The 21,438-nt window shown below is 56.8% G+C and overlaps 1 protein-coding gene across 7 annotated transcripts in view; it reads right to left on the bottom strand.

The window, feature by feature from the left end:
• The window catches only part of CDH23 (cadherin related 23), a 416,047-nt gene that overhangs the window by 94,260 nt on the left and 300,349 nt on the right, over positions 1–21,438 (bottom strand). For all 7 annotated transcript variants that reach the window (XM_045439537.1, XM_045439536.1, XM_045439540.1 and 4 more), the window contains 8 exons: positions 19,403–19,515; positions 18,125–18,232; positions 11,214–11,403; positions 10,720–10,865; positions 7,999–8,218; positions 6,363–6,515; positions 4,231–4,344; positions 1,239–1,387 (listed from right to left, as the gene is read on the bottom strand). In XM_045439537.1, coding sequence (XP_045295493.1) covers positions 1,239–1,387; positions 4,231–4,344; positions 6,363–6,515; positions 7,999–8,218; positions 10,720–10,865; positions 11,214–11,403; positions 18,125–18,232; positions 19,403–19,515 — 1,193 coding nt within the window. The remainder of the gene's footprint in view (positions 1–1,238; positions 1,388–4,230; positions 4,345–6,362; positions 6,516–7,998; positions 8,219–10,719; positions 10,866–11,213; positions 11,404–18,124; positions 18,233–19,402; positions 19,516–21,438) is intronic.

Below are 21,438 nucleotides of genomic sequence, written 5' to 3'. Positions count from 1 at the left end.
CTGCCCTGCATTACTCACGGGCTCTAGAATTTCAGGCTGTGCAGTGTTGTGTAAATAGAAACCGATTCTTCAGGTTTAGAAAGTGGGGCAGGCCTCCTCCCACAGGGGTTTGTTACCCTCTCCCTTCCAGCCTGTGAACTTCTTCCTGGCTCCCTTCCCAGGGCCTCCCTGAGACATCCCAGGATGCACTCGGCCTACAGTCACCGGTGTCATGCCCAGGCCAGCGTCCTGCTCGGTCCTAGGTGTTCTCTTCCTGGAGACTAGGGGGTAAGGCTGCCCTGAGGCCTGAGGAGAAGGAATAGCTGGGGATGGAAAGGGAGGGCGGGGGCTGGGGGGCCCACAAAGCTCTGGCCACACCTCTAGGCATGTCCTCAGTTTGGTCCTGGGAGACTGTCAGTGAGTGGGGTGGCAGGTATGAGGCTAGAGGAGAAGCTGAGGCCAGGAAAACCTCCCCGTTCCTCCTTCTGGAACCACCCCCAGACTCCTGCAAATCCCTGTGGCTTCCTGGACTCTCCGTTCCTCTAGGAGTCAGCACCCTGCTCCCAGCCCATTTCCTGCCTTCCTCCTGCCCCGATGCAGGGAGGTGGATCCACTTCCAGCCCCTTCTGATCCTGGATCCCGGGAGTCTGCCCTGGCGGACAGGCCCAGATTTGCTGTGTTTGGCTCAGCCCCGGCCTCCCACCGCATCCAGCAACGGAGGCCTCCAGGGGGAGGTGGGGGAGGGGACCTAAGCCTCATTTTCAGGTCCTCCCCTCTCTCCTCTGAGCCTCAGAGCTGTCCTGCACCCTGGGCAAAGGAACTCTTTCTTCTTGTGCCTGTTTACTTCCTGAGAGGAGAGCTTTGGCCAAGGGCCCCGTGAAAGCCGCTCTGTTCTGGGCCGAGCTGGGCCCTGCCTCTTCCCTCTCACCTCCTACCGGGGGAAAATGTGACAGCTCCATCCACTTGCTGTTCCAAAAAGCCCTCTGGGTGGGGTGGGGGAAGAGGAGAGGGCTGTGGGGGAAGGGAGGGAGGCAAGGCCTTCCTTCTGTTTTGCGGGGAACCAGGGTGCTGTCTCAGGCCACAGAAACTAAAAGCCTACCATCCCCAGGAGGGAGGAGGGTGCCTGGCTCCCTCTTTCCCCACTGCCGACTGGATGCTTCCGGAGCAGCAGCGGGACCCTCTTCTGTTTCCATCCCTCCATGTGGCAGCCATGCCTGCCCCCAGCCCACCAACAGCCCCAAGGGGCCATGGCCACCTGCCTGCACGATGCTGTGTCCCTCAGGGATGTCCTCGGGGACGCTGGCCTCATAGCTGCTCTGCAGAAAGATGGGCCGGTTGTCGTTCACATCCAGGACGGTGACAAACACGGTGGCCGTCCCCGTGCGCCGCTTACCTACGGGGCCGTTGTCTGTGGGAGTTGAAGGAAGACGGGCTGTTAGTGGCTGCCTGAGGGACAGATTTCCCTGGGCACGTGTCCTGTTCATCCCACCTGCTCTGGCCGTCGCAAGGGGTGGGGTTTTTTTTTTCTCCCTTTTTTTCGATTAAGAGTAACACTAACAATATCTAACCTGTCCCAGGCGCTATTCTAACTCATGCAGCCCTCAGGAGAAGCACGTGAAGTAGGTGCTGTTATTATTAGTCCCATTTTACAGAGGAGGTAACGGAGGCACAAAGTGCTTCAGTCGTGGCCCCTGCAAGATCTACCCGCGTCAGATCCCCGGGAACTTGTGAATGTCAACTTATTAGGAAAAAGTGTCTTTGAAGATGTAATTAACAGTCTTGAGATGAGGTATCTCGACTGCCTGGGTGGGCCACAGGCCCAATGGCAAAGGTTCTTAAAAGAAAAAGGCAGAGGGAGGCCTGAATCGAAGAGAAGGCCAGGTTAAGTCGGAGGCAGAGATGGGAGTTTTGCAGCCACGAACCAAGGATTATTTAGAGCCACCAGAAACGCTTAGAGTCAAGGAAGGATGCCCCTCTAGAGCCTTCAGAAGGGAACGCAGGCCTGCCGACACCTTAATTTTGAACTTCTGGCCTCCAGCGCCATGAGAAAATACATCTCTACTCTTTTAAGCTACTCAGTTTGTGGTAATTCGTTACAGCAGCCCTCGGAGACAGATCCGGGAACAGCTCACAAGCCAACTGCTGGCGGGGCCAGGCGGGCGAGACCCATGGGGGCACAGGTGGGAGGGGTGACCCCGATGGCAGCTCTTCTCCGCGCCGGTCCATAGTGGGCCCCGTGACACTAGACCTTCCGATTTCTCCAGAGAAACTGAGCATCTGAGCTTCTAAATAAAATCTCCTGATTTTTAAATGTTCACAGCTAACTATCCTTCTGTACGAAACAAGAGACGAGTCACACATGCCTATGGGACAGATTTGGCCTCTGGACCCTCTGCATTCGGGGGTACAGGCCCTGCTTGATTTCCGAGCCGGAGGCATCCAGGGGCTCTGCCCCCTCAGTTCCCTGCAGGACCCTCCCGGGGCTGGGGAAGGGGCTCAGCCCCATGGACAGCTGTCACGTTGCCCTCCCTGGAGGAAGGAACTTGGGCCCCGTGCTACGCGTCCAGGCGAGGAGAGTCACCCGTAGGGCGGAGTGCAGGCAGCTGGAATTGACTAAGGACCAGGGGTGACTCAGTCCTTCTTCCCGAGGCCAGCTGACCACATGCTGGGGCACAAGTGTCTAACCTGGTCTTGCTCTCTGGAGCTCCTCTCCAAGCCCAGCCTCCCACGGGAGCTCCTGCTTACTTGGCCTGGCTGGATGCAGCATGAGCTGCCAGGCCCCCTCGGAGGCCTGATCCCGAGCCCTCTCCTCCTGCCAGACGGTGCTGGACGCAGGGGGAATGAGGGGTCTCCAGAGGGTGGGAGGAGAGCCGCCAGAGGGCAGATGCATCTGGGCGTGGGCGGGCTGGGGAGGAGCTACTGGCAGGAAAGAGGAAAGAGCGAGACGCAGAACGCTCACTCCCTCTCACCCACAGCTTACTGCAGATGTTGAACGGGATGCTCCTGGGAGGATGCAGCGTACCTGGGTGGTGGGGGAGGGGGGTGGGGGACAGGTCTCATCACATCCTTCTTCTCAACTAGAGCCCTCATGGGCTCCCTACTACCTGGAGACCAAAGACCAAATCTCTGGCCCAACTTAAGGCCTCTAAAAGCTGGCCTTGCCTGACTGCAGCCTCCCCCTCCCCAGTATACATCACACCACAAGCCAGCTGCTGACACACACACACACACACACACACAGCTCTTTCCCACAACCAGGCCTCTGCCTGAGCTGGTTCCTCTGCCTGAAACGCCCTCCCTGCTTCTAGACTTACTGAAACTTTACTTGGCCCGCAATGTGACGATTACTCAGCCTTCAAGGTATCTGCCCAGCTGCCCCATGCTGCTCTCACAGGCCGGCCCATATCCTGAAGGTCCCTCTGAGAATTCCGCCTTCCTGACCCTGAGGCCCGGGGTTCTGGGCACCAGGGATGGGCATGTGATTCAGGCTTCACTAGCACCTCTCTCCTCCTCTGGCCACGACGAGGGGTTCAGGGACAGGCACTGGGGCAGATGGAATTAATCACAGCTCATCTGGGGCTTTAGCTGGGGAGACTAGGAAAGAGACCAGTGCTGTCTCCCCGAGGCAGCACTTGAACCCAAAAGGATGGAGACCAGGTTTGCGGCCACAACTTGTCACCACATCAGCCAGAGAATGAAGACAACACACAGGAGGCAGAGGGAGCCAATGCCGAGAGACTGAAGCCTGGTGGCATCCCCTGAGCCCCCAGTCCAGTCACACCTGAAGCTCCATCACCCTACGGACTGGTTTTGTGAGCCCATATTGCTTAAGTCAGTTTATTTGAAACTTGCAACCAAGATGCTGATCCAAAGACACTTCCTCTAAGAAGACTTCCCTGATCACACCCTTCCCCTGAACATGTTTGCACCTCCCTGTGCGCCCGATACTCTTGGCTCCTCCCTTCCCCCTTTTGGCTTCCTTTGGCCTGGTTTTGCAGCGGTTTGTCCACACAGCGGTCTCCCGTCTAGCTGCCCCGTGGCTCCCACCCCAGCAACTAAATGTTGCTAAGCCTCATGGCCTCCCGCGCTCAGCAATAGGCTGTCTGGCTGCCCTTTCTCCACCGGCGTCAAGACACAGACTTCGACTCAAGGCCTGGCTCCTGGGGTCAGGGCTGCCTGGCCCTCGAAGGGCACCTCACTGAACCGTGCCCAGAACCGTGCTGGTGGTGTGCAGGCGGGGCCGGTGCATACCGATGGCCTCCAGGACGAGCATGTACGCGGCTGTGGTCTCCCGGTCCAGGCTCACTACTGTTCTTACAACGGCATCGCGGTAGCCCACGCTGAACTTCCCATCCACATTTCCACCTGCGGGCCAAAGACAACGGAGCCTCTGTCAGGAACCGGGGCTCCTGCCAGGGAAAGGGCGGTGGCACCTCAGCTCTGCTTCTGAGCCAGAACATTCCAGGGGTAGCCTGGGAGGAAAAGGCCATGCTGCCCATTCAGCCCCGAGAACAGGGTTCTGGGGGGGTGGCTCTGAAGAGGGTGTGGCCTGTGTGGGCTCAGGTGTGGGTGCCGAATGCCTGAAATCAGAAGGGTTGAATATCCACTGAGCGCCTACTGTGTACCAGGGGCTTCATGTGGGCTATTTCATTTCACTTGTACTATCACAAGCCCATCTCAGAGAGGGGAGAAGGCCCATTAGCAAGGATACGTGTGCTGTCCCGGGTTACAGTCACCTATTTTGGGTGTAAGATGCCAGCTTGGCAGTCTGATTCCCGAGCCTGTGTTCTTCGCCATTCTGCCACCTGCCTGTCTGGTAGAAGTGTCTGAGCAGTTAGCCTGGGTCGAGGCTTTTATATGTGGCCAGGGACTTGGGGGTCGGCCAAGATTTTTCCAGGTCCCTAATCTTGGACTGAATGGCGACTCCCCGAGGCTCCCCCGAGTGAAGAGTAGGGGCAGGTGGATGAGGTAGGAAGTGTGAGGGTCCCCTCTCCAAGGTGGACAGGAAAGGACTCCCCCCCCCGCCCCCCCTCCCCATCTAAACAGTGCAAAGACCCCTCCCCGGTCAGCTGGCAGGCAATGTGGTGTTCTGGGCAGTAGAGGGCGCCATGGCACTGGGTTTGGACCCGGACCACGTAAGGCAACTTGCAGAATGAGCAAATCAAAATCTGAGAATCCCACCCAACCCGGGAAGGCTCTCAGCAGGTCAGTAGGAACTGGCCACTTTGGGTGCTGGGAAATCATCCTGGGCGCCATGAGATGCTCCCTGGTCCTTACGTAGTTTGTCCCTGGGGAAAACCCCAGACATCCTTGTGGATGGTCTGAAGCACCAGTCACATGGGACAAGGTCTGGGTTCTAGGGGGTGGGGTAGACACTGAGACACAAGTAGTGCTGGGTGCTGAACGATGACTGGTCCACGGGGCAGGGGGCGGGCAGGGTCTGGATAACTAAGACTTTCTTGGAGGAGTTTGGAGGACTAGACTGGGAGGAACGGCCCTGTGGGTGCTAGGTCCCTACAGGGAGGGGCAGGAGGGAAAATTCTGGAAAGGAGAGGCTGAGGGCTGGGAGGTCCCCTCGGTTGCAGCAAGCAAGGAGGGGCTGTGAACCTGGCATTCCTTGCTCTAGGGGCAGAGGCATCAGGGAGACCGGTGTGCGTGCTGAATGCATGTGCATGCACACGTGTGCACATGAGCTTGTGAGTAACGTGGCTGCAGGCAGGCCATGGACAGAGAGAGGACTGAACCAGTAAAATGGCCAAGGGACAGCTAAGGAATGTGAAAGAACTGCCCCGTGCCATCCCAGCACGTCTTGGCTGTATCAGGGACTGAAGAATGCTGGGCAACTGTTCTAATCCAGGCATGACTAATACATGGCATGTTCACCACCACCTCCCAAGTCTACTGTCATGGCAGACATCACTAATGGATCATGACTCCCTCTCTCCTGTTGAGCCAGGGCAAGGCTTCATACTATTTCTCCACAGCTTTCTGCTTGGTCTTTTTGAGCTGCAACCATTTTATTTAGAAAGATCTAAACCATTTGTCTCTAAACAGACAGGAATTCTCATGAATGAAGGGTCCCCGGGGAAGGACAAGGCCACAGTCTCCCAGTGTCTGCTTCATCACCTTGACATGGGGGTGGAGTGGGGGGCAGGGCTCTTCTCCAGGAGTCGCGGGCTCTACCCCCCTCCAGACTGAACCTCCGTTAAGTTCCCAATCTCCCAATAGGTCCAGGAGGCCCCCAGAGAGCCAGACAGGAGGGACCCAGCTACAAAGCCCTTGGGAAAAATCCCAAGGGGGCTCATGCAGGGGCTAAAGCCTGATGGCTGATGGCTGACTCGGGCCCCTTTCCCCCTCTCCGGCCCCACCCAGGCTGGTTGCACCTGTGATGAAATAGCTGAGCTCGGCATTGAGGCCCACGTCATTGTCAGTGCAGTTCAGCCAGGCCACCCGGAACTCCCGTGGCACATCTTCGGACACAGAGACGTTGTACATCGCCGGGAAGAAGGTGGGCGTCTCGTCGTTCACGTCCAGCACTGTGGACAGAGTCAGCACCCAGGGCTAGGCCTGGCTTCTGCTCCAGATAACCCAGCTCCAAAGGCAGCGGGGGTCTACACCTCTCGGTCACGGGCCGAGGCCCCTCGCGCCTGCTAGGGTCAGGGCCAAGCTGACCAGAGCTCCTCAGCTTCCCACGGTCCTATTCCCCCGGCGGTTTGTTGCCGCTGCTGCTGCCCAAGGCAGGAGAGAAAACCGCAGGGCCTCTCTCTAGTTTGTGCCTTACAACCACAACGGTTATGATGGTGGCAAGGACGGCGACATCTCAGCTCTTGCCACGTGCCAGGCCTGTGCTAAGTGCTTCCCGTACAGCACCCCATGAGCCCCCTCGAAACACCCGCGTGAGGCAGCCATTATTAGACACACCAGATAGAGGAGGGGACAAGAGCTCAGAGCAGCGGAGTCACTTGTCTGAAGTCAGAGAGCAAGAGAGGGGCAGGGTGGGGGTCTTGGGGAGGCCTGCCCCCAGTTTGCAACGGGGTCCCAGGAAAACAGCTGGCTTTGAGGATGCCCCCTCCCAGAGAAGTCTAATTTCCCCGAAAGATTTGTTTTCTCAGCTGATGGGGCTTGGGACGAGCTTCCCCGTGAAACAATCCCACCCCCCTGCTTTGGCTCACTCTTTGTCACGGCACCAGGAGAAACGATGGGCCCGTTCGAGGACACGGCTTCTGCTGAGCCCTAGAGAAAAGTCCTCTGGGGCCATCCCTGAGAGAACTGAGCGCGCCTTCCCTGTCAATCGCTGGCACAGAAGTGGGTCCCCAAACTGGCACCGGGAACCCACCGGGCAAGCGTGGGACCAGCAGATGAGAGACTGCGTAGTCGCGTCTCGGGTTGGGACCAAGGCGGGTATTTGTACAGACCCAGCCCCCTCCTGCACCAATGCCCCGGAGGCAGGCAGGAGCCCGGCTGGGAGCCAGCCTGTGCGAGAGAACAGGCCACATCTTGCCCGTCACGCTCTGTACTTAGTTTCCTGTGGTTACTTCGGGCCCTTTGGCCACAGCGCGTGTCGATGTCCCTGTTTTGCCCCAAGAATTAAAGATATGATCAGAATGGAGGAGAAATGCTAACTGGCCTTGGCCCTGCCCAGATAGGGGGTGCAGGGCTCTGCAAATTCCCCTCCCTGCTGCTGACCCCGAGGGCCCCAACCCTGTGCAGCGCCTCTCTGCTCTTTGCTGGGTTCCAAGAGGCTGGGAGGGGTAGGGGACGCTGGCAGTGGGTCCAGACCCCTGGGGGTACAGTGGCCCCGGGGTGGGGAGAGAGAAGACCCCGCTGGAGCGTTTGACTTGGTGGCAATGGGGAAGACTCTGTGTTGAGTGGCATGGTCGAGGAGGGCACCCACTAGCAAGGCATCCTGTGCCCGCACGGACGGGGACAGCACTGGTGTTCGTGGGCTCCCCACCCTGCCTGGCACTGCCCCAGGGCCCAACGTGCTCGACACACAGTAGGAGGCAGCCCCGCCCTCACCTCGGACGGTAAGTGTGCCGGTGGAGCTCTTGGTGGGTGTGCCTGCGTCACTGGCCACGACGCGCAGCTGGTACTCGGCAATGCGCTCGCGGTCCAGCTCAGCAGTGGTGACCACCACGCCGCTGCTGCTGTTGATGAGGAAGTCCATGCGGGGCATGCCCACCTGTATGCGGTAGGACACCAGCCCGTTCAGGCCCTCGTCCAGGTCGATGGCCACCACCTGCGGGGAAGCGGGGGCCGCGTGAGGGGTGGGGACACGAGGGTGTCCCTCCTGAGAAGTGCCCCCTCCTTCCCGCCGACCCGTGCAGACACACCTGCCTCCCCCAGAGCCTCGGGCCACGCCACTGCTCCCAGCGCGCCTTCCCAGATGCTAAGAGGGCAGCGTGGCTCAACTAAAGGCACCCAGGCACACTGAGCGGGGCCAGGGGTGGGGTGGGGAAGGCACTTTTTAGAACAAGAGTCCGGGTCACCGCAGCCTTCCTCTTCAAAACCCTGCTCTCCCTCCTTGCAAGCCCCCCAGATGGGCCCTGGCTGGCTCGGGGCCTCCGGGTGCCATTGTGTCACAGCAGGCTTCCCGGCTGCCGGCTGGAAGCAACAGTTATGCCTCCAGGAGCCCTTCCACCATGGGTTCCTCGACTACCCAAAATCGCGGGCGCTCTCCCCCCTGCTTCGTTGGACGACATCAAGATGATAGAAGGGGGCAGTTTTTAAAACTCCCTTGGTGATTTACCGTTTGGAAAAAGTCATGTGGGGCCATGCGTAGGCAAGCCTCCTCCCCAATCCCTACACCGTTCCCACTTGCACCTCTAGCCCTGACGAGAGTTTTCCTGACTCAAGACCCTGATATACTCCGAGTTTTACAGAAGAGGATCGGGGACCTTTGAGGAAACGCGAGAGTTAAAAATAAAAGCTTTGGGGGCGCCTGGGTGGCGCAGTCGGTTAAGCGTCCGACTTCAGCCAGGTCACGATCTCGCGGTCTGCGAGTTCGAGCCCCGCGTCAGGCTCTGGGCTGATGGCTCAGAGCCTGGAGCCTGTTTCCGATTCTGTGTCTCCCTCTCTCTCTGCCCCTCCCCCGTTCATGCTCTGTCTCTCTCTGTCCCAAAAATAAATAAACGTTGAAAAAAAAATTAAAAAAAAAAAAAATAAAAGCTTTGGATGACGAAGCCAAGACCGTCAAGATGGAGAGACGACATCAAGGTCAGCTGGTCTAATTCACATCCAACAAGCTGGACAAGAGGGCGTCCAGACTCAACTTGAATGCTTCCCAGATGGGGGGGCTCACTACTTCTGACTTATCTGCATAGAGCTCTAATTCCTGGAGAAAGTTCTCCACCCAGCCAGCAGATATCACTTTCGGTCCAGGTTGTAGAGGAGGCTGGGGAACGCGTAGCTCCAGTCAGAAACCTTTCTGTATCTGAGGATACATTTCCCAAGCTAAACACTCGAGCTCCTTCAACCATCCTTTCATGCCTGAGTCAGCTCCTCTGTGAACTCAGAAGCTGTGCTCTCTTTGCTGTGAGCCCCCGGAGGAGAACGGGCCTCGTTTGGCCCTCCTCCCGCCTTCTGTTTGGGGGCTCCTCCTCCTCAGGGACTGGCTGTTCTCCCTGGATCGCAGCACCCCCTGCTGGGCGTTTGGGAGAATGTCCTGCTGGAGAGCTTGCTCCCGGGGATCCCCAAAGAAGGCTATTAATCCCCTTCCGCAGATGAAGAAACTGAGGCACAGCAGGCCTGCAAGGCATCACCAGAGTTACGCGCTGTGGCATATCCCGACAAACAATCCTGCGTTCTTCGAGTGGGGTCAGGCTAAGCGTCTGCCACTGGACCCCGCTGGGTCTCAGGCATAAACCCCCACAGGACCCATCAGGATGAGCCCGTCAGCTACCATGGGTCTCCCGCAGCCCAAGTGCAGGTTGCTTTCCATGTGTGCCTGCCTGAAGCCCTGTAGCACAGCCAGGCAGGTGTATTATGATCCCCATTGCACAGGTGGGAAAACGGAGGCCCAGAGAGGTTTGTTCCATGCCACACAGCCCACCAGCGGAGGAGCTGGGGTCTATTCTCATGTTGGCTGTACTCCAAAGCCTATGTTCTTCACCATGAGGGCCTTCCCCCGTTCCTAAAAGGGCGTCATTCTCCCTGAACGAGCATCTTCAGGGCCGCCTCCCAGAGGGTGATGGAGCAGGAGGCAGAGGGGCCAGGTTCAAGATCAGGCCGTACCTCTTCCTGGCCACAGGGACATAAGCAAGTCTCTTTCGGTCCCTGCAAAGTGGGGAGGGCACCCCCTACTCTGTGTGGAGCTGCTCTGGGGCTTACGGGAGAACGTGGGAGAGTGGCCTGCCCACGGAGGCAGGGTGCCTGGGCTACACCCACCAACCTTCTTTGTGTTCCAGACCCAGCCACAAGCTCGGAGTATGACCTCCATACTCAGGCCCAAAATTCTGTCAGCTCCCTTGGTACCTTCCCTCCACCGCTCCACATCCACCTGTCCTTCGAGGCCCAGCTCAAGCCCCTCCTCCTCCACGAAGCCTTCCATCACATCTCCCAGAGCATTGGCTCTCCAAGCCCGGCACAGACCGTCCCATCTGGTGGTCTCGGCTGGCATCCCCTGCCTCCCTCTCCCACTGCAAAGCTAGACACCCAGGGCACCCTGTGCCCGCTTGTTGACTGGGTGAGACAAGGTGAGGGAGGCAGACCGGGAGCTCAGGCCAGGAAGGAGAAACTCACCTGGTAGACAGAGACCCCCGCCGGGGTGCCTTCCAGCACCTCAGCCACAAAAGGCAGGTTCTGAAAAGTGGGGTCATTGTCATTGAGGTCCAAGAGGTTCACAAACACCGTGGCACTGCTGGTGGCTCGCAGAGGGGGCCTGCCGCCTGGGGGGTGAGGGGGAGAGGGAAAGAGGGGTGCGAAAGAGAAAGGGACAGGGGAGAACGGGGAGTGGGGAGAGGAAGGCAGGCTCGGTGACTTTCCATCCCAGGGGTCCCTTCAGGGAGCAGCCTGGTCCTGCAGCCCCAGCCACCTCCCCCCCTCCCCCCCCTCCCCCGAGGGTACTCCGGGGGCTCACGACTGGCAAGTGAGTGTTCCTCCATTATTAGTGATGACACAGCCCTCCTGTACCCAGGCCTCAGGACCCATGGAGGACGAGTCAGTGGGAGAGGTCCCCGGGGCCCTGAGCGTCAGAGGCCACAGTCAAGTGGCGTGGGGCTGCAAGGGACACATACAGTCAGTGACGGAGATGATAATCTTGCGCATCAGCTCCGCCTCGTGGGGGTCGGGGTTCTCCCGATCCAGCATGACGTGGGTGGTGCGGATCTTGCCCGTGCTGCTGTTGAGGGTGTAGAACTTGTTGGGCGGCTGGATCCTATACACCAGGGTGCCGTTCTCTCCCAGGTCCGGGTCCAAGGCCACCACCTGCTCAGGAAGAGACGGACCCTCCGTGGAGCCTAGCCCTGGTCTCTGGGCCCAGGCTGCCTTTCCTGGGTGGTCTGAGCTGACACGCGGGTCGCTCCCTCCTGCGCCCCCCCCCACCCCCCCTGCTCCTCCCTCCTGCTCCCCCCACCTCCTGCTCCCCCCCCCCACCCCCCCTGCTCCTCCCTCCAGCTCTGGCAGGGCTTCGGATGGGGGGATGGCAGGCAGGAGGTTCACAAAATGGATCAGCAGCCGGTGTGCCCTCGGTTTTGCCCTGAGGCCAGTCCCCTTCCCCACGTAAGCCCCAGCCTTCTGATTCGTAGAAGCAACAGCCTGGGCCAGTAGCCAGTGGGCAACACCGCCAGCACATCCTGGTGTCGTTCCTTCCCAGACACGTGGGGCGACACGTTCGTGGGCTTTTGGGGGAGCAGGGGGTGCCCGGCAGGCCTTGGTCATGGAATTCTTTGGGGCCTAGGAATTCTTTGGGAGGTTGAGAACTTCTCAGAAGCTTCTGAAACCCTGGATTTTGCGAACTGGATCCTCCTCATTGAACCTTCTCTTCCTTCTTTTGGACTTTTATTTATTTATTTATTCATTCATTCATTCATTCATTCATTCTTTAAAATTTACATTCAAATTAGCTAGCATATAGTGCAACAATGATTTCAGGAGTAGATTCCTTAATGCCCCTTACCCATTTAGCCCATCCCCCTCCCACACCCCCTCCAGCAACCCTCAGTTTGTTCTCCATATTGTATGAGTCTCTTCTGTTTTGTCCCCCTCCCTGTTTTCATATTGTTTTTGCTTCCCTTCCCTTATGTTCATCTGTTTTGTCTCTTAAAGTCCTCATATGAGTGAAGTCATATGATATTTGTCTTTCTCTGACTAATTTCGCTTAGCATAATACCCTCTAGTTCCATCCATGTAGTTGCAAATGGCAAGGTTTCATTCTTTTTGATTGCCGAGTAATACTCCATTGTATGTATATACCACATCTTCCTTATCCATCATCCATCGATGGACATTTGGGCTCTTTCCATACTTTGGCTATTGTTGATAGTGCTGCTATAAACATGGGGATGCATGTGTCCCTTCAAAACAGCACACCTGTGTCCCTTGGATAAATGCCTAGTAGTGCAATTGCTGGGTCATAGGGTAGTTCTATTTTTAGTTTTCTGAGGAACCTCCATACTGTTTTCTAGAGTGGCTGCACCAGCTTGCATTCCCATGGACTTTTATTATTTTTTTAAATGTTTGAGAGAGAGAGAGAGAGAGAGAGAGAGAGAGAATGAACACAAGTGTGTGTGGGGAAGGGCAGAGAGTGAGGGAGAGAGACAATCCCAAGCAGGGTCCACACTATCAGCACAGAGCCCAACCTGGGCACAAACTGTGAGATCATGACCTAAGCCGAAATCAAGAGATGGACAGTTAACCAGCAATTTGAAGAGAATCAGGCTTCTGTGACCCCAGGAATGACAGGGCAGGGGAAGGGAGTCCTGTTTAGAGGGTGGGTCCCAGCAGGTTGGGGCTGCTGTGCGGCTGGGGGAGGGGGAGGCTGGAGGAGAGAGGGGGCTGAGTCTCCCACCCCCGCCGAGGGGGAAGCAGAACTCAGAGAGGCACGGGCAAGACTCAAGGTCACACAGCACCAGCCCTGGGGCTGACCCAGCTCCCACCCTGGACGCCTCCTGGGGTCCCAGGACAGCAGTGGTCCCCGCCCCTCAGCCCACCCCTGCCCTTGCTGCAGAGCTCACTGTGGTACCAGAGGTGGACAAGATCAATGGGGTGGGGGGATGGGGACCGCAGTCCCCAGGGCTGCATCAGGACGGTGTCATTCCTAACTCCAAGACACTCGGCGATGACAGCCTAGCCTCGTCAGCTCCTTCGCCTTACTTGATGTGGGGCCTTTTGTGCTTTGGCGGCAGAATCTGTCCCTCTTCTGGCTTAATCCCCAGCCGGAGGCGTCTCTGGGGCCACCAGACCAGAACAGACAGATGGGCTGCCCTGGCCACAGGCCCCCATCTTGCCCTTGGGCCCAGGAGTGGCCAGGGAGAGAGGCCAGTGCTGGCGCTGAACCCTGAGCCCTGCGGACCTTCCTTCTGTTTCAGAGAAGCACACTGGATCCCCTCCTGGCCTGGCTGCACCCGGGGGCAGGGATCGGGGGAGGGCCTCGGCCTCCCGGGCCTGAGGGGCCTTCGCTGTGCTATGGGGCACGTCACCTCAGTTTCCCCAGCCTCGATCAAGGGGACCCAATCACCCCTGTGTTGACAACAGGAGGCGAGGCAGGGCTCTCAGGCACTCCGGGTGTGGCTTCAGCCAGGCAAAATCATCCCACTGACGGACAGAGGGGACCAGCAAGCCTCGCATTTCTACAGCGCTTCTTTCTAGAGGAGGAGGGGGAGGTTTTTATCACCGTTTTTCTGGATGGGGAAACTGAGGTACAGAGCAGTTCAACGATCTGCTCCAGGCTAGCAGCTAGTTGCTGAATATGTAGAGATCAATTTTATCTGGGATGGGGATGGGGGCTTCTCGTCTTCTCTCTCTGACCGGAGAGCCAGAGTTGGGCCCAGACTTCTGGCCTCGAGGGCCACTCCCTGGTCTTCGGGCGGGGTTGGGGACACAGGGGAGGGCTGCTGTCACCCCTCCCGCAGGCTCCCTCCTGGTCACTGTGTAAAGTCTCACCACTTTCCCTCTTCATTTCCCATTTCACACTGTCATTTTTCTCCCGGCCTGACGGGGAATAATTCTCTCCCTCTCCCCTCTCTTATTTTGCTGGAGGGCTTTGAAAGGCTCTAAATCAATGCCCATCAGCCAGGTCCTTGAAGGAGCCTGCAGGAGCTAGGAGGGAGGCTGGGCCCAAATCTCACTCGCAAACCGAGAGGGGCCATGCGCGGGCTCGCCTTGATGCAGGTGCATGCCCTGGGAGCGCGCAGGTGCACAAGCCCAGACCACCCCCGGTACGCCAGGATACAGGCACACGCTTGTCCACACGCAGCTCTGGGAAGTCAGTGGCCTTTGGGAGAGTTCTGGGCCACACACCCTCATCTCCCTCTGACAAGGAAGACCCAACCTGACCTGGGAGAACTGGGGGGCCAGGTGAAGCGGGGAACAAAGTCGGACAAGACCCTCAACAACTAGCATTTGACCATTTGTGAATTCTTTTGAATTAAAAAAAATTTTTTTAAATGTTTATTTTACTTTTGAGAGAGAGAGAGACAGACAGACAGACAGACAGTGCAAACAGGGGAGGGGCAGAGAGAGAGGGAGACACAGAATCCAAAGCAGGCTCCAGTCTCTGAGCTATCAGCACAGACTCGAACTCACAGACCGCGAGATCATGACCTGAGCCAAAGTCGGACACTCAACCGACTGAGCCACCCAGGCGCCCTAGTTTTTGAATTCCTACAATGCACCTGGCACCGTGCGAGGCACTGGGGTTCAACAGCAAACGAGACAGGTATGAACCCAGCGGAGGAGGCATGGTGACGACAGCTATCATTTCTCTGTTACTCACCCCGTGGCTCGTTAAATACAAACCACAACTCTATTCGTGGGGGCTCTCACTGTCCCATTTTCTAGATAAGACCATTGGAGCACAGAAAGGTAAGGTGATTTGCCTAAGGTCACACAGCTGATAAGGGATGTGGCTGGGATTAGACCGTAGACATTTTGGGAGCAAAGGCTGCTCTCTTTATCCCTATAGTGTCTCTGAATAAGCAAGCAACCTAATAAATAAATGAACACAGACGTGGGATCAGCTCTGGAAGAAACAATGTAGAAAGCTACCTTAGGCAGGGTGATCAGGGAGGGCCTCTCTGAGGAAGTGGCATTTTAAGCTGTGGAGGAGAATGAGGCAGCCGTGGGAAAAGCAGGGGTGAGGGGTAGAGGGAGAGGAACGCTCTGCGGGGGCGGGGTGGGGGGAGCAGGGGGTGGAAAGCTCTGAGGGGAGGAAGAGTTTAGCGGATTGGGGACGGGTGGGAGGACATGTGTCAGATGGGCAGCCCCTATGCAAACATGGCCTCCTCCCTGATGTCACTTGTCCTGGGTCAGCTGTCCCCCTCCCCACCCCCAGCTCCCTTTCTCATATCTCAGCCACAGCCCTCACCTCACCCAGGGCCACTGTGTGGCCTTAGAAGGCCTCAGGGAGCCTCCCCAACAGCATTACAGTGTACCCACATGTAAATGCCTAGACACCATAAGATTTAGCAGAATTTCATGACTATTCCTTTTGAAATTATTTTGCTATGACACCTTTGACTAATGTATGGGCTTCCTGATTCCTGGTTTCCTGGAAACGATCACACATACCTGGGAATTGCAGAGAATTCTGAAAATTCTCAAGAATTACAGAAAAAAATCTAACCGACAATTTGTCCTTCAGTGCAATGAAAGTTTTTCAGATGCTAAATCCCATGATTGCTGAAGTTGTCATTATATATTTGGCTAGACGTTTGACATAATAAGTTTTAATTTTGACTTTGCCCTTTTCTCTTTCAACTTCTGAGTCATGACACTGTAGGGGCGGGGGGCATCTCAAACACTAGCAGGGGGCACTGAAACACTGGAATCCCCACCCTGTGGGAGGAACGGCCATGCCAAGCCTGTCCTGAGGGGTGGGTTCACATGTCCGACTCCCCAGAGATAAAGGTGGGGCAGGTCCATCTGCTAAGAACTCTGGCTTTTACACAGGGCGAGATGGGAACCGGTGGTGGGTTTAAGCAGAAAAGTGACATAAACCTCCCTGAAAACAGAGGGGAATGTCATCACTGTCTGTGCTTCTAAGGTTGACGGGTACAGGGCCTGGGACATGGCAGGTGCTCACTGAAGGTCTGCCGAGGTTCCCGGGGAGTGAGAAGACCCTGGGCAGCAGGCCCCTGGCCCACTGTCCACACCTACTCACAGTCCAAAGGCTGCAAGGAAGGCTGGAGACCCGGAGAGCGCCACTGGGGACCAGATCTGGGAAATGCCCAAGGCCAAGTGCAGTCCCAGTCCAGCAAACCTTCTCTCTGTCTGGCAGGTGGACTCTTCAAACATGGCACCTCTGGCTAGTGTCCCATGCAGCCACTTTCTCCCAGGGATACCTGTCTCACTTGCCTCTCAATGCCCTCTGGGAAGATTTTCTCAGAAACATAAAGCAAAGGTAAGGGTTGATCAGGCAGGTGTTCCGAGGTAGGCTCTCTTGGGGCCCCGGGCTGGAGTGGTCTTGGGCTAGAGTCCAAGTGCCCACGAGATGGCAGCAGAGAGTGCCCACAAGGTCTAGAGCACTTGAGAGAGCCAGGAAAGGGCCCAAGGTAGTGGTTCCCAAACCTGGCCCTGGGCTCTAAGGAGTCCTCCCACTGGGGCTTTGAAAAACTAGACCCCAGATACCTGACGCAGACCCTACTGGAATGTCTGGGAGGGGGATCCACCCACCAGTTGAGAGCCATTCAGATCTTGAACACATGGAAAGGAGGACAGGAGACTCCCTTCGAGGCTGACATCCTTACCAGTCTAGACCAGTCCTACTGGCTGTGGCTGATGAGGGGCGGGGGTGGGGAGGCTAAGCCTCAAAGGGGGTTGGGCAGCCTTCCTGGAGAGCTGGATATGAAACGTGCCCTTCTTCTCCCACCCCACACACACTCTCCAGTTTCTCAGGACCTGGCCCACCAGCCAGGGCTCCCTGAGCCAGCAGGGATGTAGGGCTGGAGCAGGTAGTTTCCGAATCAGACAGACCTGGGTTCGAGTCCTGATACAACCTCTTACTAGCTCTGGGACCCCGGGCAAACCCCTCAAACTCCAAGTCTCGGCTTCCTCCACAGTGTGATGGGAGCAATGAGTCTATCTGCCCCATCATGAGGATGAGAGAGAAATCCTGAGAAGCCTTCGGGCAAAGCCTGGCATGTCGCAGACATTCAATATGTGGGGTTCTCATGGACTATCAGGCTCATGTTCGTCACAGCTGGCGGAGTGGCCATGGGGCTGGACACTGGGGATAAGCCACCTCACATGAGGCCAAATGGGGCACACGGGTGAGGGGAAGAGACAGCCTCACAAACGTGAACTCCAGAGCAGACCAAGTGGGGTATGCAACCCTGACTTTCCTCATCTTCCCCAGGAGGCTGGCTCCCTTCCGGACTCCTGAGGCTTTGGCCATGTCTCCCCTGCTCCCCACTCTGAGTCATATCCCTGCACGCAGCACGCCCAGGGGCCTGGGCAAACCTGGAATATTCCGGGCCAGAAAATCCCTGGGTGAACTTCAAACGCCCCACTGGGACAGCCCTGGGGCCCGCCTGTGGGGGGAGCTGACCAGGCTCCCGCTGCAGTGACAGAAGCAGTGAGGGAAAGGTGGGGGGCAGAATCTATGCTGTAGGACTTAAGGAGGACGCCTGTACCTCCCTGGGGAGGGTGGGGCACTCCTTGTGGCCCGGACTGAGTCCCGGGGTCTCTGGCAAGTGTGGTCACTAGCTGAACCAGCCCTAGTTGCCTTGTCACTGTCCCTGGGCTGCCATTGCTCCCTTTGACAAAGCCCAAAGCCCGCTGTCCCTGAGGCCCAGGTGAGGGCTTTCCGCCAAACTCTGACTACCTTCCACCATGCAAGAGAGCTTCTGGAAGTCTGCTCCGTGGGCTGGCTCAGAGGGAGACATGACATCCATCAGTCCCACGTGGACCGGCCCATGGGGCTCACGAGGGAATGGCAGACACCTTCAGGAGGGCAGCCTGGAGGCTCGGCTGTCCTACCACCACTTACCGTGGTCACGTCAGAATCTGGAGGGGTCATCTCCACCAGGTTGATGTAGTAGGGGGCGTCCTTCCAGGTGGGGTGGTTGTCGTTGATGTCCAGGAGGGTGATGTTCACCTGCGAAGCCACAGGGGGTGAGGGGGGAGGCACCTGGCTGAGCTGTGCCAGGGCAGTGCCCACGAGGGGGACATACTCGGGTGCCTGCGGGGCATCTCTGCATTAATTCCACTGGTTCCACCCACTTTGGGGGCTTTGGGGCAGGCCTGGGCTTTCAAGGAGGGAGCCAGGTCCCTTCAGGAGACAGCTTAGGTGTTATCCCATCAGGAAGCAGAGGAATGAAGGAAGTGACCCCTGAAATACTTCCTGTAACCTGGGCCTTCTCTCACCCACCCCTGTCTTGGCGGAAGGTGACTGACAGGGTGGGGGGACCTAGTAGAATCCCCTGAGATTCCGTCAGTCTCAGCTACCAGCCAAGCAATTTCCCTGCTCCCCTGCCACCCACGTAAATTATTTATAGGGCTCAGAATCCTATTAGCAGGGGCCTCCCATGACTGAACGGGGTACTGGGGATTTTTCTGCCAAGCCTCTGGCCAAGAAATACTGACACCAGCCCCTCTGGCTGGGCAAGGATGAGGGGCAGCTGCGGTGGGTAGGGTGAGGGCCGTGCGGAGAGGTCGGGGAGGGCTCCCGAGGGGCAGCCAGAGAAAGCAAGGGGAGGGTCATGGAAGGGAGGTGGCTAGAGTGAGTGGTCCGCGCGTCTTCCTGCTTCTCACTGCCCCCCATCTCTCATGCAGCCCAGAGCCCGGTCAGGACCCTCGGGTGTCCCTTCTCTAGCTTCCTATATCTGAGGCACCTCGGTGGGATGACCAGGCCTTGGATGGGGAATCTAGGCCTTTATGGGTCCCGCTTACTCATGGTAGGGAAATCTAGGCATCATCTCTCAGCACCAAGGTGAGGGGTGGTGAGGGTTGGGGGCCCTGCCTCCTGTTCTGGGCCACTCTTCCTGGCAGGAATACGTGCCCCGTGTAGGAGCCCCTAGGGAAGGGCCTATGGAGCGCACGCTTTCTGCTTCTTGCCCCACTGGTCTTTGGGGGACGTTTGCTCCTCCCATGTGCCACCACGTCCCAGGTGGGAATGCCTTTATTTCCTAGGGCTGACCCTGGCTGACAGTGAGTTGGTAACTGCCACCCTCACCCCGCTCCCACGTGCCTCACACGGCATCAGGACACAGGTGCACCCTAAAGATGGGCTGGGGAGCAGGGGTCACAGCAGGGGGCGGGCACTCACGGTGGCGATGCCGGTTTTCTGGTTGTGGCCCACGCCCCCGTCCACCGCTCGTACAATGAGGATGTATTCAGACTTGGTCTCACGGTCAAGCAGGGAGGTGGTGGTAATCTCGCCTGCAGGAGGGAGGGTTTGGGCGGGCCAGGGAGGGAGCAGGGAAGGAGGGAGAGAGGGGGTGAAGCCGTTTGCACAAGCTGCCAGCATGTGTTTGCACGTGTGTGCATGTGCTGGGATGTGAGGCGACGCTCGTGAAGGGACAGGGGACAGCACCTATGCCTTGGCAACCAGAAGCCAGAGGTGGCAACACCTTTCTGATCGGAAAGTCATTTTTTAATGTGGGAAAATCTGGGCCGATAATGGCGTTAGGGGATGGAGAATACGACAGGTCACAAAAGACCTCTCAAGATTTTTGACATTATCTTAGCAGCCCTATCACTTGAGACTTGCTACCTAAATCCTATGTGCCTCAGTTTCCTTATCTGGTCAAAAGGGAAAAGTAATAGGGCTGTCGAGGGATTAATTCGGTTGACATCACAGAAGGCTTAGAACAGTGCCTGGCGCTGTTTATTACAGGACAGCACTGAAATGTATGTTTCACACATGTTCACCCTGGTGACTCATTACTGGACAAGTAACTTACAGTGTATTGAGAACAGTTATAAAAGAATTTCCTTAATTACCTTGTAACGTGGTTATATTGCCTTGAGGTGTTTTTTTTTTCTTTTCCCCACAGTGTATAAACGAGTTATTTCATGAAATACAAGCAATTATAATTGACCATCGGGGCACCTGGGTGGCTCAGTCGGTTAAGCCTGCGACTCTTGATTTCGGCTCAGGCCGTGAGCTCACAGTTCGTGAGTTCGAGCCCTGCATCAGGCTCTTTGCTCGTGGTAGACTCTGCTTTGGATCCTCTGTCTCCCTCTCTCCCTTGCCCCTCCCCCACTTGTGCTTGCCGTCTCTCAAAAATAAATGTTAAACAAATTTTTCAAAAAATGGATCATTTATCAGCCCGTTTTTGGCTTTTCTTTGTATTCTGGTATAACTAAAACGTGGAGGTCACGCCGGGTCACGTGGCGTGCTGGTGTTTGACAACCGCTTCCCTAAAACAAGAACAAAAAGGCATTTGCTGATTTTCAAGTTGTAATGCTCCCACCAGGGCCACTGTAAGCTACTGATTGGATGGCACTGAACACAGAGTGGAGGAGATGCTTGAACTTGGCTCTCAGGAGCAGCTGTGAGGTGGGCCAGCCTCAGGGCGTCATGGTAGGCAGGCCATTTACCAGCGCACATGGGCTATGGAAAAGAGCGATGCCTTGAGGACAGTGAGGCCCACATCTGAATTCTGATTAACGGCCCTTTCTACACATTCAGCCTTGGAAAAGTGGGCCTCAGTTTTCTCATCTGTAAAGTGGGTATTAGTATGCCTTCGGATCAGAGCTGTTATGAGGATTACGTAACTACAGGTCAAGCTCTCCACACTCAGAAAAGGCTTATTTCCTTTCAATAGACTGTGAGAATACCCCCAAGGCAGGGACTGTCTTTTTTATTTTTTTTTTTAATCCCTCTTGCCTGCGCTGTGTGACCCCAGGCAAGTTACTCAACTTCTCTGTGCTTGGCTTATTCTACCATGAAACGATGGAGCTGGACCAGATGTCTCACGTTTGCCTCCCTGCCACACTGGCAGATCGTCTGGCTTGTGCAGGGCTGAGAGGGGAGCTGAGCATGGGGACGGGACAGTGAAGGTGCTGAGGCCAAAAACAAAAGACTGGCAAAGGTCTGCCCACCACACCGTGCTCCTTGCTGGGGTGGTGTCGATTAATTGGCAGGGCAAGGAAGAAATTAATCTCTGAAAAGTTTCAACGTGAACTTGTCGGTGTGATAGATGGCTACCCCTGTCTGGGAAATTAGATCCAATTAAGGCCACCTTTGTGGAGCAGGCCTGGCTAATTTGACCAAGGAGCTCTGAGGAAAACACACCTTCATAGCTGAAGGAGCTGTGTTAAGGGAGCATGACCGCCTGAGAGGGGCTGGCAGGCCAG

The sequence above is a fragment of the Leopardus geoffroyi genome, chromosome D2 (assembly GCF_018350155.1).
Source record: "Leopardus geoffroyi isolate Oge1 chromosome D2, O.geoffroyi_Oge1_pat1.0, whole genome shotgun sequence".
In the NCBI taxonomy this organism is placed as follows: domain Eukaryota; kingdom Metazoa; phylum Chordata; class Mammalia; order Carnivora; family Felidae; genus Leopardus; species Leopardus geoffroyi.
The sequence above is the reverse complement of the archived record's forward strand: the minus strand, read 5'-3'. Positions and strand labels throughout refer to the sequence as shown.